At 43.4% G+C, this 12,401-nt stretch overlaps 1 protein-coding gene across 4 annotated transcripts in view; it reads right to left on the bottom strand.

Annotated features, from left to right (window-relative positions):
• sned1 (sushi, nidogen and EGF-like domains 1) overlaps nt 1–12,345 on the bottom strand; it is a 28,192-nt gene extending 15,847 nt beyond the window's left edge. For 2 of the 4 annotated variants that reach the window (XM_062395062.1, XM_062395060.1), the window contains exons 1-8: nt 11,527–12,343; nt 4,904–5,191; nt 3,622–3,762; nt 3,332–3,494; nt 3,109–3,234; nt 2,707–2,820; nt 1,627–1,740; nt 930–1,043 (exon numbers count right to left, since the gene is read on the bottom strand). In XM_062395062.1, coding sequence (XP_062251046.1) covers nt 930–1,043; nt 1,627–1,740; nt 2,707–2,820; nt 3,109–3,234; nt 3,332–3,494; nt 3,622–3,762; nt 4,904–5,191; nt 11,527–11,745 — 1,279 coding nt within the window. In that variant the 5' untranslated portion in view covers nt 11,746–12,343. Of the gene's footprint in view, nt 1–929; nt 1,044–1,626; nt 1,741–2,706; nt 2,821–3,108; nt 3,235–3,331; nt 3,495–3,621; nt 3,763–4,903; nt 5,192–11,526 lie in introns of all 4 variants that reach the window. The other 2 variants (XM_062395063.1, XM_062395061.1) reach the window with 2 other exon arrangements.
• Between the last annotated feature and the right edge of the window lie 56 nt (nt 12,346–12,401).

A 12,401-nucleotide genomic window follows, 5' to 3' on the forward strand; every position in this document is an offset into this window, starting at 1 on the left:
AAATTTAAACATCTCTGTCAACAGTTTTGTTAAGAAACAGACCCTGAACAAGTTAATTCATCTCAGCAGAAATCCCACAGATGGATATTTATGCAAATAAAACAAAAATGATCTGCATGACCATTTTCTACTAACCAGAGGTAAGTGAGAAAGTTCTGCCATATTATATGTTATTGATGTTTTAGCAACAACACAGCCTTTATTGATAGCTGTCACCAAACATGGGGCCTTCAAAGTATATAGATGGAATCACACATTTTTATAGCTGTAATGTAGAATTAGAGTTTAGAAACCTGAATTTCCAAAAATTCAGGTTTCTGAAAACCAAAATTTCACTGCCAGCACAGCAGTCAGGGGCAATGCGGTTCAGCATTTTGCAGAAAGACACTTTGTGTAAAGGGACAGGAGGAGCCGGAGCTTGAACAAATTGAACCAATGACGTTCTGGTTAATGGTTAACCCTGGTCTGTCTCCTGAGCCACAGACGATCCTTAACTTCATATTTTAAAATAAACAATAAACAAATAAACAAATAAACAATCTACCTATTAAGTTCTGTACAGAGAAAAAGGTTTTGTTTTTATGTTTTATTTACAGTTGTCATGAGGGTGTGACTGTATTAAATAGCTGTACAGGCATAATTTCTTTAAGTAACAAATAAAATAATTTGATAGAATATGATGTTGGCAATGGCGAGCCACAACAGAACCAACTCACTGACAGAAAATTTCGTAGCCATAAACATTCATTTTGCTCTCAAAGAGGTATGATAGGATTCCCTTTGTGTGTGTTCCAGTTGGAAAAATCCTGGAGTACTGGAAGCCAAACTGAAAGGAGAAACTAGTACTTCCAGACGGTGTGAACATTTTCTATAAATAACCATATTTGCAAACATGCTGTTTCGGTTAAAAAAAGTTGATTTCAAGTCACCTGTCTCACAGAGCGCTCCGGTGAAGGTAGCGGGACAAACGCAGGTGAAGTTGGCCAGCCGATCGACGCATTCTCCTCCATTCAGACAAGGCTGCGACTCACATTCGTTTATGTCTGGAGGACACACAAAATTCAGGTCATCAGAGGAGAAACGTTTATCTGCTGCTGATTCTGTTTCACATTGAGATTCTTCAGTCGCCACGTGGAAATCCAAGATTTTCTCTTCTAAGGCACTGAGCTGGATTAAGAGCAACGAGCTTCCCTTCCAAAGGCATAGAGTTTCATTGACCAAGTGTCTGGTATTAAGAGTAATCCGGCCTCATGTAGAAACAAGGATTCATGAACTGTGCAGGGCTTGATCATTTAATTCTCCACCGGGTTCGAGTTTCATCAATAATCAATCACGAGGAAAGACAGATGAGTAAATGTCTTCATGGAAACCCACCTGACTTCAGTGACCCTTCTCACTGCGGTTCATTGCTACAGTGTGTGACAAGAAAGAAAAAAAAAGGTTGTTTGCAAATCAAATCAACCGTAACCTCAACTTGGAACCATTTGTCTACGTAGACTGGGAAACTCTTTGGACAAAAACATCTGCCAAATGACTGAGTTTGATGTAGAAAGCAGCAGAAAAATATGTCCTTCTGGAGGGAGATGCCCACTTTTTCCCCGGGACTGTCGAAAAACCCCAGCTCACCTGTCTCACACAGTGCGCCAGTGTAGCCCGGTTCACACGCGCAGGTGAAAGTGCCGGCGCCTTGCACACACAACGCGTTGTTGAGGCACGGCCTGTCGCTGCACTCGTCGATATCTGCAACACACACACACACAAACATGCCATTGCACACAGACGGAGAGAGACATGCTTGTGGAATATTTACTCAGCTGATTAATATATCCGCCACGCTGCTCCCCTCACTCTGCAAGTATGTGCTGCTGGCTGTGAAAGGTATTAGAAGAGGTTGGATACATCTCCACGGGCTGGATGATGGGAAAAGGCACAGAAGCTCCAGAAAGGCTCCACCAAAATAGTCTAAATACTTCTTTGTGTGGAAACTACTTAATGAAGCACAAAATACTTCAATCAGGGTTTTTCCAGTTTTTCAGTTTGGAGGAGAAGTTTGGAGCGTCAGCAGTAATATCTCTACTGCCAGCTCGTTTTGATGATTCAAATTATTTTTTCTGCCACAATACAGGATAGAGCGACAGACACACAGCACAGGCGCTGATCTCTGACATGGCAACAACATTCATAAAAATCCCTTCCTCTTCAGTAATGTGACTTCAAAGTAAAAGCGCAACGTTTAATTTGTTGCTGCAATGTATCTTATTGATATGAATTAAAGAGCTTGTATTTTGCAAAGTTATGAAGTTGAGTCTGCCGAATGGGTCAATTGCTTCACAGACCTTGAAATAGCCCAAACTCGCCATATGAGAAAAACAGCAGTTCAGTAATTCATTCAAACTTATATATTCACATCTGAACAGTTATAAAAGCTCATTTAGTTTCATTTTATGGAAAATATTGACTATAGCATTTTCTGGCAGACAATCTAGGTGGGATTAACACAACGTTTTCTAACATTAATCTGCAACATAGACTGATTTTAAAAATTAAAAAGTGACTAACTCTAACCCTAAAGTAGCTGCTGATCATTAACACAGGACAAGAGAAAAGGCTGGTTTAGAACTAGCTTCCACATAATTGTAAATAGGATTCATTGTGATGGTAAGTGGAGTAGTACATATCAGCTTTGAGGCAAACTGTCGGCTGTACCTGTTTCACACAGAATCCCAGTGTATGCAGGTGGACACTGGCAGATGAAACTGTTAATCTGGTCTTTACAAGTCCCTCCATTCTGGCAAGGATATGAGGCACATTCATCTACATCTACAGAGCCAGGGCGAAACACAAAGGAGGTAGTATTACTTTTTTTAATTAGAAGAAAACATCTGGGTTTCCAAGGTAAAAGGTTGAATAGATAGGTCATGTCCCAGAAGAATAGGACCTGAAGTTGATACAGGAATTAAGGAAATATGCGGGTGTCCTTTTGGCAATGCAGGTGAATTCAAGTATTGTTTTTTTTAAAGTTGACATGTTTCTTTTCTGGTTGATTTCAAGTAGATAGATATTCTTCTAGAATATAGAATATAGAAGTGTGTGGCAACGATAACTCACCGATTTGGCAGCGTCGACCGGTGAAGCCAGCCAGGCAGGAGCAGGTGAAGGAGGGGTTGCCTGTAATGCAGTCGTCGATGCACTGGCCTCCATTCAGGCATGGTCGCAGGTGTGGGCACACAGATGCTGCAGAAAGAGATCAATGGAACAGGAATACACAATGAAGATGTATTAAAACAGCCAGGAGCCCCGGAGGAGCTCATCTCTTACACGGGGATCTCACCTGAGTTATTGCATCCACCCACTTCTACGTGTGCGTTGTCAATACGGAACACCCATCTGCCTGGGTAGCCCACGTTGGTGGTCCCCTCAACGTTCACCACATCAGCCGTGCGGGAGCTGGGGATGTTGAAATAGCGCTTGCCGTCACCAGCATTGAAACCTGCCTGGGAAGAGAGTTAACAAGGAGGCAGACATCACAAAAGGATCAGATGTCTACAGCATTTCTTCAAAGGAAGCAGACCGTAGATCAATTGTACATGTGACTGTCACCACGAGCCAATGTGATCTTACCTGCGCTGCGATCCCTCCCAGCCCGGCCAGGTTTCCTCCGCTGCTGGCATGCATGCCTGTGGTCCAAGTGATATTATTGTACTGGAATATAGTAAAGGAAAGCTCTCCGTCTGTAATGAGCACCACTTGGAAAGTATTTACCTGCACAGAGAGGAACAGGCTCGGTTAAACCATTTCCTGATTTCTAGGAAATTGAGTAATAACACATATATCTGACAGACTCTTCATAGCAATGGTACACAGTCCCAAATCTCAGTCTGTCTGGAGACATGATAGACTGTTCTGGGCCTGCTGTTGTTGGGTCAAATAACAGAGAATTCACAGATACCATTCAGAAGAAACCCAATAGCTGTGATTTCTAACATCCCACATTTAACAAGTAAACATAAGGCTATGTTCTTTTTTTCATGAAACACCAATATTTTTCTATTTTTAATACCAACTGTTACACTTCAAATGGGTTCATTTCAGTGGATAGTAAGTGGACATTGTTAATTTCATAATGGGTGTCAGGGTCTCTTTTTACAAGCCGGTTATTACTTGGTAGGTTCAGAACCAGGGACCTTCCATTGATAATCAAGCCACCATTACTTTTAATTAACCATTGCCTTCAGCTAAATATTTCTATATTTTGATCTCATTGATTTAATCTAACAATTTCAACAATCAAACCATTGTGTAAAAATCGAAAAGCATGTCAGGTGACCAACCTTACTCACCCTGATGAAGGCTAGCCATGCGATTGCTACACTAGAGGGCTTTTTAATTTTGTCCAAATTAGAAGTACCTTGGTTTATTTATTTTTATGCATCAAAACGTATTACTCCTGTGCCAAAGAGAGAGTCTTGTGAGACTTCCAAACAGAAGTGCACATGTTTTTTACATTTTAACCTTTGTATTTAGTAACAATGTCTCCGTTTGACTTTGGGATAACCTTCGGCTAGTTGTATCAAGTAGTCATCCTCGTCATTTCTGATAGCATGCTTCTTAGATTTTCAGTTGCAGTATGTGGTGTTCAGGTGACTCAAGTTGGTAGGAGGTGTGTATTGCACAGTCAGCCAATGTAGTTGGTACTTCGCTGGTTATTTTTGATGAAATATACAAAAATCTGATCACATTTGTTTGGATGATTGGACAAATATATGGACATATTTATTATCTACATTTGTCTTGGCAACTGCAGACGTGCCCCTTAGTGTACAAGAACCCAAAGAGAATCAAAGGTGTTTAAGCAATATCTACATTATAGTGGGAGATCTGGGTGATACGTGTGGGTTCATACCGGTGTGACGGAGTTGCCTCCAAAGAAAGTAACTTGGTGCCATGTTGAGATGAGGGCCCACACGGCCTTGAAGCTGGGGAACTCTGAAAAGTACATCCGGACATCACCAGATGCCCGACTCAGGATGGACGGCTCCAGGCTCTCTCTGTAAAAGACTCTCCCAGCCCGACGGTTGTCCACATCAGCCCAGAATGGTGCTACGACCCGTCTGTCCCCAGCAATTGGAAAAGCTACTGGTGTGAATTGCGATACCTCCCTCAGGAAAGATACAAGGCCATTGTTGTTAACCTGAGGAGGAGATACAATAAGAGAAACATACTTAGGTAAATCATGATATATTTCCGTCAACATGTCAGATTTAACCACAGGAACTTGTAGAGTGGAGGTGCTGAGGCGAAGGTGGACAAACCGCGGTATTTCTGACCTCACAGGGCAAACCGCAGCATGGGGCAGTGAACGCTCCAATGACGGATGTTTGCACTTCCCGAGTAGCAAACAGACGCCACATTTATTCCATGAAATCACTGCAGCTGAGAAAACCTGGTTTCTTCCGCTCATGCACCTGCAAAGTCATCACACCAGGAAGGACATTCATGGCCGCTAAATCCACAGACGTGTGCCAACAGCAAAGTAACCAAATAAATGAGCCCATCTCCCGCTTTTCCACATGTCTCCTCTGTGAGACTTACGCATTCAGCACTGTATTTACATCCTGTAGCACAGCGTAACATCAACTTCCCGACATGTAGGTTTGGTTTGTGAATTATTTTAATAATCCATCCGAATTGTCATTACAAGTGACCACTTTTACATTATACAAACATTTGATCCCTTGACAACAAATTATGATTAGTGAAGCTTTTAAGGATTACTGCAACAAGGCTTTCAAACTGTTACAGTTCCAGGACGGCAGATCTCACAGATGCTCAAGGGTTTCTTGGTGTAGAATAATATTAAAGAAACAATGTGCACAGATTAACGATAAGAGATAGATCTTGTAGAAGATCATATAGGAAGTTTTAATGAGAGAGGATTTGAGAAGGGGTCGAGATTATTTAGGGGAGAAAATTGTGCAGGAAAATTAGTGAAACCCTTATAAAAATAAAATGAGTGGAGTGCATACCCCAACCAAACACCAATAGTCCCCTTAAATCCAATCAAGCAGCATCAAGTTTTCTCACACTTATTAATATCAGTTTCCTAAATGTGCTCTTAAAAAAAATGAAGATCCATGAATTATTCTCTGAGATATCTGTGAAAATGTTCTATCTCACAATGTTTAAGAAAGTGAAAAAAATCTGTTCAGTTGGGGTAATCTTGACGACAAGCAAACAGACAAACCCACAAACAGATGTGTAAACATGACCTCTTTGAACAGATGTAATCAAAGAATCATGAAGACATGAAAATGACTTGGCACCCTCACTGTGGGTGAAACTCACTCAACAACAGTTAAAATGTCTTTTCAGTGATGACTCCGAGTCTACAGGTATGCAGTCTTTGTGGAACAGAAGCTTACTGGTGTCCGACCTGCCATTGCACTAATATCCTATGAAACAAGCTGCTAAACCTGAGTGTGAAGAGGAGAGGATTAAATCCCCATGAAAGGCCTCTATTCATTCACTATTTCTGCATATTATCAGCGAGAGGAGTTTCTACCCACCAAGGCACCTATCCTTTTTCCCCAAAACGCTGGCGTCAATTTTGCCTCTGTACCTTCAAGCCCAGTGGCATGTGACAGAGCAACGTCAGAAGGCTCGCCAGTGTTCCCCGCTCGTATGAAAACCATAATTTGAAGGACTTTGCTGTAAAAACAGCAGAGGAAGTTTTTTTTGGCACAGCATGGGCGCTCAGTTAATTGCCCGACCACAGTCTTCCCCTCTGCACCAGTGTGATGTGGTGAGAACGTGGCCAGTGTGAGGGAAACAGAGGACCAACTGCATGGGCAGGGCTCCGAGGTCAGCCAGAGCACCATCTGATACGACACCGGGCCGGAGGAATGCAAGGATGTACATGAATTGCAAAACCTTCCACACCCACATACCCACTAATGAGAGACCTGTGGTGGCAGTGGTCTGGAGGTTACCCATCTTACAGCAAAATTTGTGTTGGAAATCATGGTGAACACTGACTAGAGTTTAAACTCCAACACTGGAATATGTTTCATCGCCTAATCCAATCTCTAGTCGCAGCTGGAACTGTTTAAACAAGTGTATTTCATCCTTGTTAAGATTTTTAGGGGACTGTTTTGACATGGAAATGGCCTTGGAGGAATTTAAACTGAACTTGGGACCTTTTTTCTCCTCATCATATTGCATACTTTCTTGTTCTCGTGAACTTCCACCAGGCTATAACTATTGCAGACGTCTGGCTAAGGGTGGTTCTGCATCACACGTACGTGAGAGAGTGAATGGGTTCAGAGCATGCCTTGTGTCATGCTGTAACATGACCAAGGTCAGAATCACAGGGGGAAAAGGTGCGATCAGTCAACCTTGTAAGAAGTATCTCTCTCTCACCATATTTCTTTCTCTCAATCTCAATGGTGCCACTTCACTCCACAGCTCCGTTGTTGTTTTTTGGGAATTCTTTGCCGGATATATCCGAGATTTTGCTTGGGTGGTTTTCTTTAGCCAAGCAATTTATGGACTAAAATAAACTCTCATCTGGCTTAAGTCAAGCCAAAGCAAACTCCTAAATGAAAAAGGTGCCCGTGGATCAACTTAGGAAAACATTCGTTTCCCTTGTCAAAAACAGAGGTTTCACAGTTACAAGCTTGTCCAATTATTTGACGAGACGCGAGGAAGTGACTACAGCCCGACAGTCTGTGCACTTGGCCTGGAACTCCTTAGCCCTGGCTCACCTCTGTCTTCAGAGTTTAGAATGAGGCTATGAGGCTATCCTGTCCGCAACAATGTGGAAGGACTCAAATACAAATAAATCTATTGCAATGTTGGTAAAAAGATGCACAGTTTAACTAAGATGTATAATGTATTAAAATGTATAGAACTTAAATTTCAATGTGCAAATTAAACAGAGTTAGGGAGGAATGTCATCTAGTAATTATTAATAACATGGACTGTATCTATACAGATATATACATTTTATCGACCACTCACAGCGCTTTACAGCTCAAGTCACAATCCCTTATTCACACAGCACTTCTATGTGCAGCTCTTATACATACACCATTCATCTGTATCTGCAATTTTGGGTTCAATTCTTTCCCAGTGGAGACTGGAGCGACAGATCAAACCAGCGATCTTTTGATTAGTGGACAACTCACATGGCCATGTCGTTGAAACTCCAAATATAAAGCAATTCCGAATTAATTAACTATTTGTTTACTGATACTGACAAAGAATCTGAAAAGAAAAACATGCCTTCATTAAAAGAAATTGGGATGGTCGCTGAATTATAACTGTACGGTCATGCAACACAAATAAATGTACCATTGCATGGTGAAGAGAACATTTCGATTGACTATGTTTCAGTAAATTTGAGCAAAACATCAATTTATAAATCCTTCAGGGAATAGTTTATTTTGTGAAACACTTTCATTTTCTTACTGAAGTCATGTCCGTGTATTAAATATGAAGCTAGGGCCAGGACATACTTAGCTTAGAAACAGGAAAAACAGCTATTTATTGTTCTGCATAAAATTCCAAAATCTGCCAATTTGCACCTCCAAAGTACATGTAGTACTATCGCCTCACAGCAAGAAGGTTCTTGTTTTGGAATCTCAGGCAGGGTCTTTCTGTATGGAGTTTCCATGTGTTCCCCATGAGTGTGTGCGTTTATTTTCCGGGTACTGCGGCTTCCTCACACAATAAGATTGGAGGTAGGTTAATTGGAGACTGATTGGAAGTGTGATTGTGAGCATTTACAAAAGTCGAGAAATTATGCTTTTTATAACAACAATCTTCTTGACTGAAGCAGTGACATCCTGGAGTCACTCTAAACTTGACAGGTAGCCAGCCAAGAGGTCACTGCGCCCCCTGCTTGTTTTGACATAAAGAATCTTTGAGTCTTTTGTGTTAATCTCCAGTGACCATTACCTGACTGTATCTTTGTGTGGACACATTCAGCTCACTGTGGGTGAACTGTTCCTAACATCACTCAGTCACATCTCTCATCCAAGACTAACACGCAATAAGCACCCATGCAGTGTAGAAAGAATAAAACCCGATGCACACATCTTTGGGACATACATGGTGGTGAGTGAATGAAAAGTGCACAAACTCCAAGTGTGAAGGTTGTCAGAAGAGGAGATGAGCATTAGCAGATGTGGAGAGAGTAGATACACTGAGGCACATTCTTTCGAAATGTACTCGAATTTTGTTTACAAGTTATTTACTTGCAATTGCAAAGGCAATGTTATGTTTACGAGTTAGTAGTAAGGAAATGCATTAGTGTTTCACGATGTAAATATAGCTTCAATCTCTCCTCTGACCACGAGAGATGTGCGTATCTATAATAATTGTCTTTGATCACAACCATCTATTCTCACATCTGCTTTGAAACTTCTGTACTTTCCTCTCTAACCTTGGATGTCCTCCTCCATGTTCCTAACGCTGACCATCCGCGAGAGCAGTTAATCCGTGAACCGCATTGTTTGGAAGCCCCTTCAACGCTTTGTAGATACATCTGTGTTCTGTTAAAGTGATTGGTCATTTCTCAGATAAAGCAGCTGGACAGTTCCAGGGGGAAGACCCCTGCCATGTTATCTGAGGCGTGAGAGCAGGAGGAGGAGGAGAAGGAGGAGGAGGAGGAGGAGGAGGAGGAGGAGGAGGAGGAGGAGGAGAGATCCAAGCAACATGTGAAAACTCCCAGACACAAACCATAACAGAGGGACAGCCTGGTTACCAGGAGGCAAAAGTGGGACTGGAGCAGGACCAAGTCACAGGGGGGGGCTCCATGTTTGTAAAGGGATTCTTAAGTGACACTAGAGATGAGTATAACCCAGTGTCACATGTCCGTGGCGGTCCTTAAATCCACTGCTGTATTTGTTCATCACAGCTGCTAAAAATAAGATGTCTTGCTTCAAGAAGGGGCAGAGGTGGATACTGGAGGCTTTAATGGGATCTGTGAGGGGTTTCAAGGCGTGTGTCCGGCTAAACAGTATCAGTTATGACAACAAAGTACAGAACCCACAAACTGCTCTACAGGGCCTTGGAGCTAACTTCTGTGAGAAACTTTTCTTACAAATTTAGCTCTTACTGCTCCCTAAAATATTACGTGTTCAAGGCAGCTCTCTGGTGGCGGAGATCACCATGCAGCCCTTGTGCTTTGCAGCAGATGTTTAATGGATTCAGGTGAGGCATTTAAATGAGCGTGACTATAATTTCAAGTGCCTGCCACAATCTGTTAGGCCTTGCGTGTCTAAAGAACCACAGTTGAGCGGGATGCAGAGTGAACTAGAGGATATCACTTCACAATTTATACAGCACATTACCCAGATTTTTATCTCTATTAGACGATAATTCAATCTAAGCTCAACAAGCCAGGCGACGTGTAACTTGTCTCATCTTGTCTAATTTGAGTATTGTGCATCCGAATGATAACAGGAGGAGAGATGTGCTGGAATGGAAACTCGGAAGAAACACGACATGCCAGCAGTTGTGATACACAGAAGCTTGAGGTTATTGAGTTCATAACTTTGGAAAAACACGACATTCAAACACCGTTATAATATATGCATGCTATCACTGAGAGAGTGTGGATGCAAAAGAGTTTTAAAAATGTCTTCATCGGGACACTGAGCTCACTCGCTTGCCTCGGATGCTCAGATTAGAACGATGACCTTTGGCCTCGCCCATTGTTGCCATGCTTCTTCAGCCCACGGTTTGATCCGGGAGGAGGCAGGCGGTGCTCGGGGCGCGGAGGAGTAGGAGCAGGCGGAGGAGGGGAGGGGTTCGGAGTGCAAACGCGGATGCATAACCACAACAGGTGGTGTTGATTTAAGGGAGTTCTGCCTCTCCATGTGCTGGAACTGAACCCAATACATGACAAAGGCAGATCAAAGTGAGTTTCATTGTGGTGCGTGAAAATCCTTGTCAAACCATTCGGCTTCCTCCCATGAGCGCTGTTTCTCTCCCTCTGCAGCGTGCATATTTCCCCCCCTGCCCTCCGTCTGAAAAAGAACTGCTCACAGATGCTCTGCAGCAAAACTACGAACACAAACTGTCATTTCCTCTAACAGCTCTTTGTAGACTTAGTAGAACAGGGCTTACCACTGTTCTGCTAATAATTCTCTCTCGCCCCCCCCTAGTGCACTTGAGAGCCCCTCAGAGAGTGAGGTGGGGGGGGGGGGGGGCAGATGTAAAGTGAAGAGAATGTCATGGAGGATTCACCCGTGGGGAGAAAACACGATATTCTCCAAACAAGGTTACACACCAGAGCTTGTAAGTGCACACAAACATACACAAGCTCTCAAAGGGCACTGCAATGTAGTGCTTGGCTGCATGCCACATATCATCTCCCTGAGGCTCTTATACCATCCACACCATGTCAGCCTCAATTGCCAACTGCCAAGTGCATGCACACACACACATGCTGACATATAAAGACATAAACACACACACACACACACACACACACACACACACACACTGCTCTGTACTCACATAGAGTCCTGTGTGCCGGTCTCCAAAGAAGGGGAAAGCAACAGAGATCTCCACCAGCCCGGAGCCTCCGTCGTCCTGAGCGATGGTCTGGGTGTCCCCCTTGTCCTGGCCAAAGGGGTAGAAGTCCTCCAGGGGCACGGCGGGGTCCACCCCAGGCAGCAGGTCCAGGGAAAGCAGGGTGCAAAGGCAGGGCAGCAGGGCTTGCAGCACCAACACCATGGCCTCAGCCACCCAGGGATGGAGCTGACAGCAGGCACCACAGAGGAGGGAGGGAGGAGCACACACCTGAGGCACCAGGACGAGAGCAGAGCAGAGTGGAGCAGAACAAGACCGTACGTTCCAGCTCTCAATGTGAATCCTGCAGTGCGAATCCTCCCCTGACTGCTCTCTGGCTCTGCCTCTTTCCTCTCCTCACTTGTCCTTTAGTAGTAAACTGGGCTTCTGCTGTGAGACAGGGGAATACTGTGGATTCCTTGCATTCTGCTTGCTTCTGCTGGGTACTGCATGAGCTACACTCCGTCTCACTCAAATGAAGCGAGGGAAGAAATGAAAGAGGGGGAGCAACGTGATTCAGCTGAGAAGTTTTCTTTTTTTTTTTTTTTTTTTTTTTACAATCCAGCGATTTGGTCCCTGATGGTCAGCTTAGAAATATCCTCAATAAAAGCTCTATTCTGACTGCCAAAGGAGTTCTTTCAGCTTTGGCCCCACCTCCCCCACAGGGATTCACTACCTTGCATAATTAGCTGCATCCAGCCAATAGCTGAGAAGAGGCCAGTAACTGGATAACCACTGGGCGGATCTATGATAATCAAAGGGCTGTTTTAAAGAAATTCTGACATGATCCCCCCCCCCCCCGTTCAGAGAAACTCCCACCA

Source organism: Platichthys flesus, chromosome 9, assembly GCF_949316205.1.
Source record: "Platichthys flesus chromosome 9, fPlaFle2.1, whole genome shotgun sequence".
Classification (NCBI taxonomy): Eukaryota; Metazoa; Chordata; class Actinopteri; order Pleuronectiformes; family Pleuronectidae; genus Platichthys; species Platichthys flesus.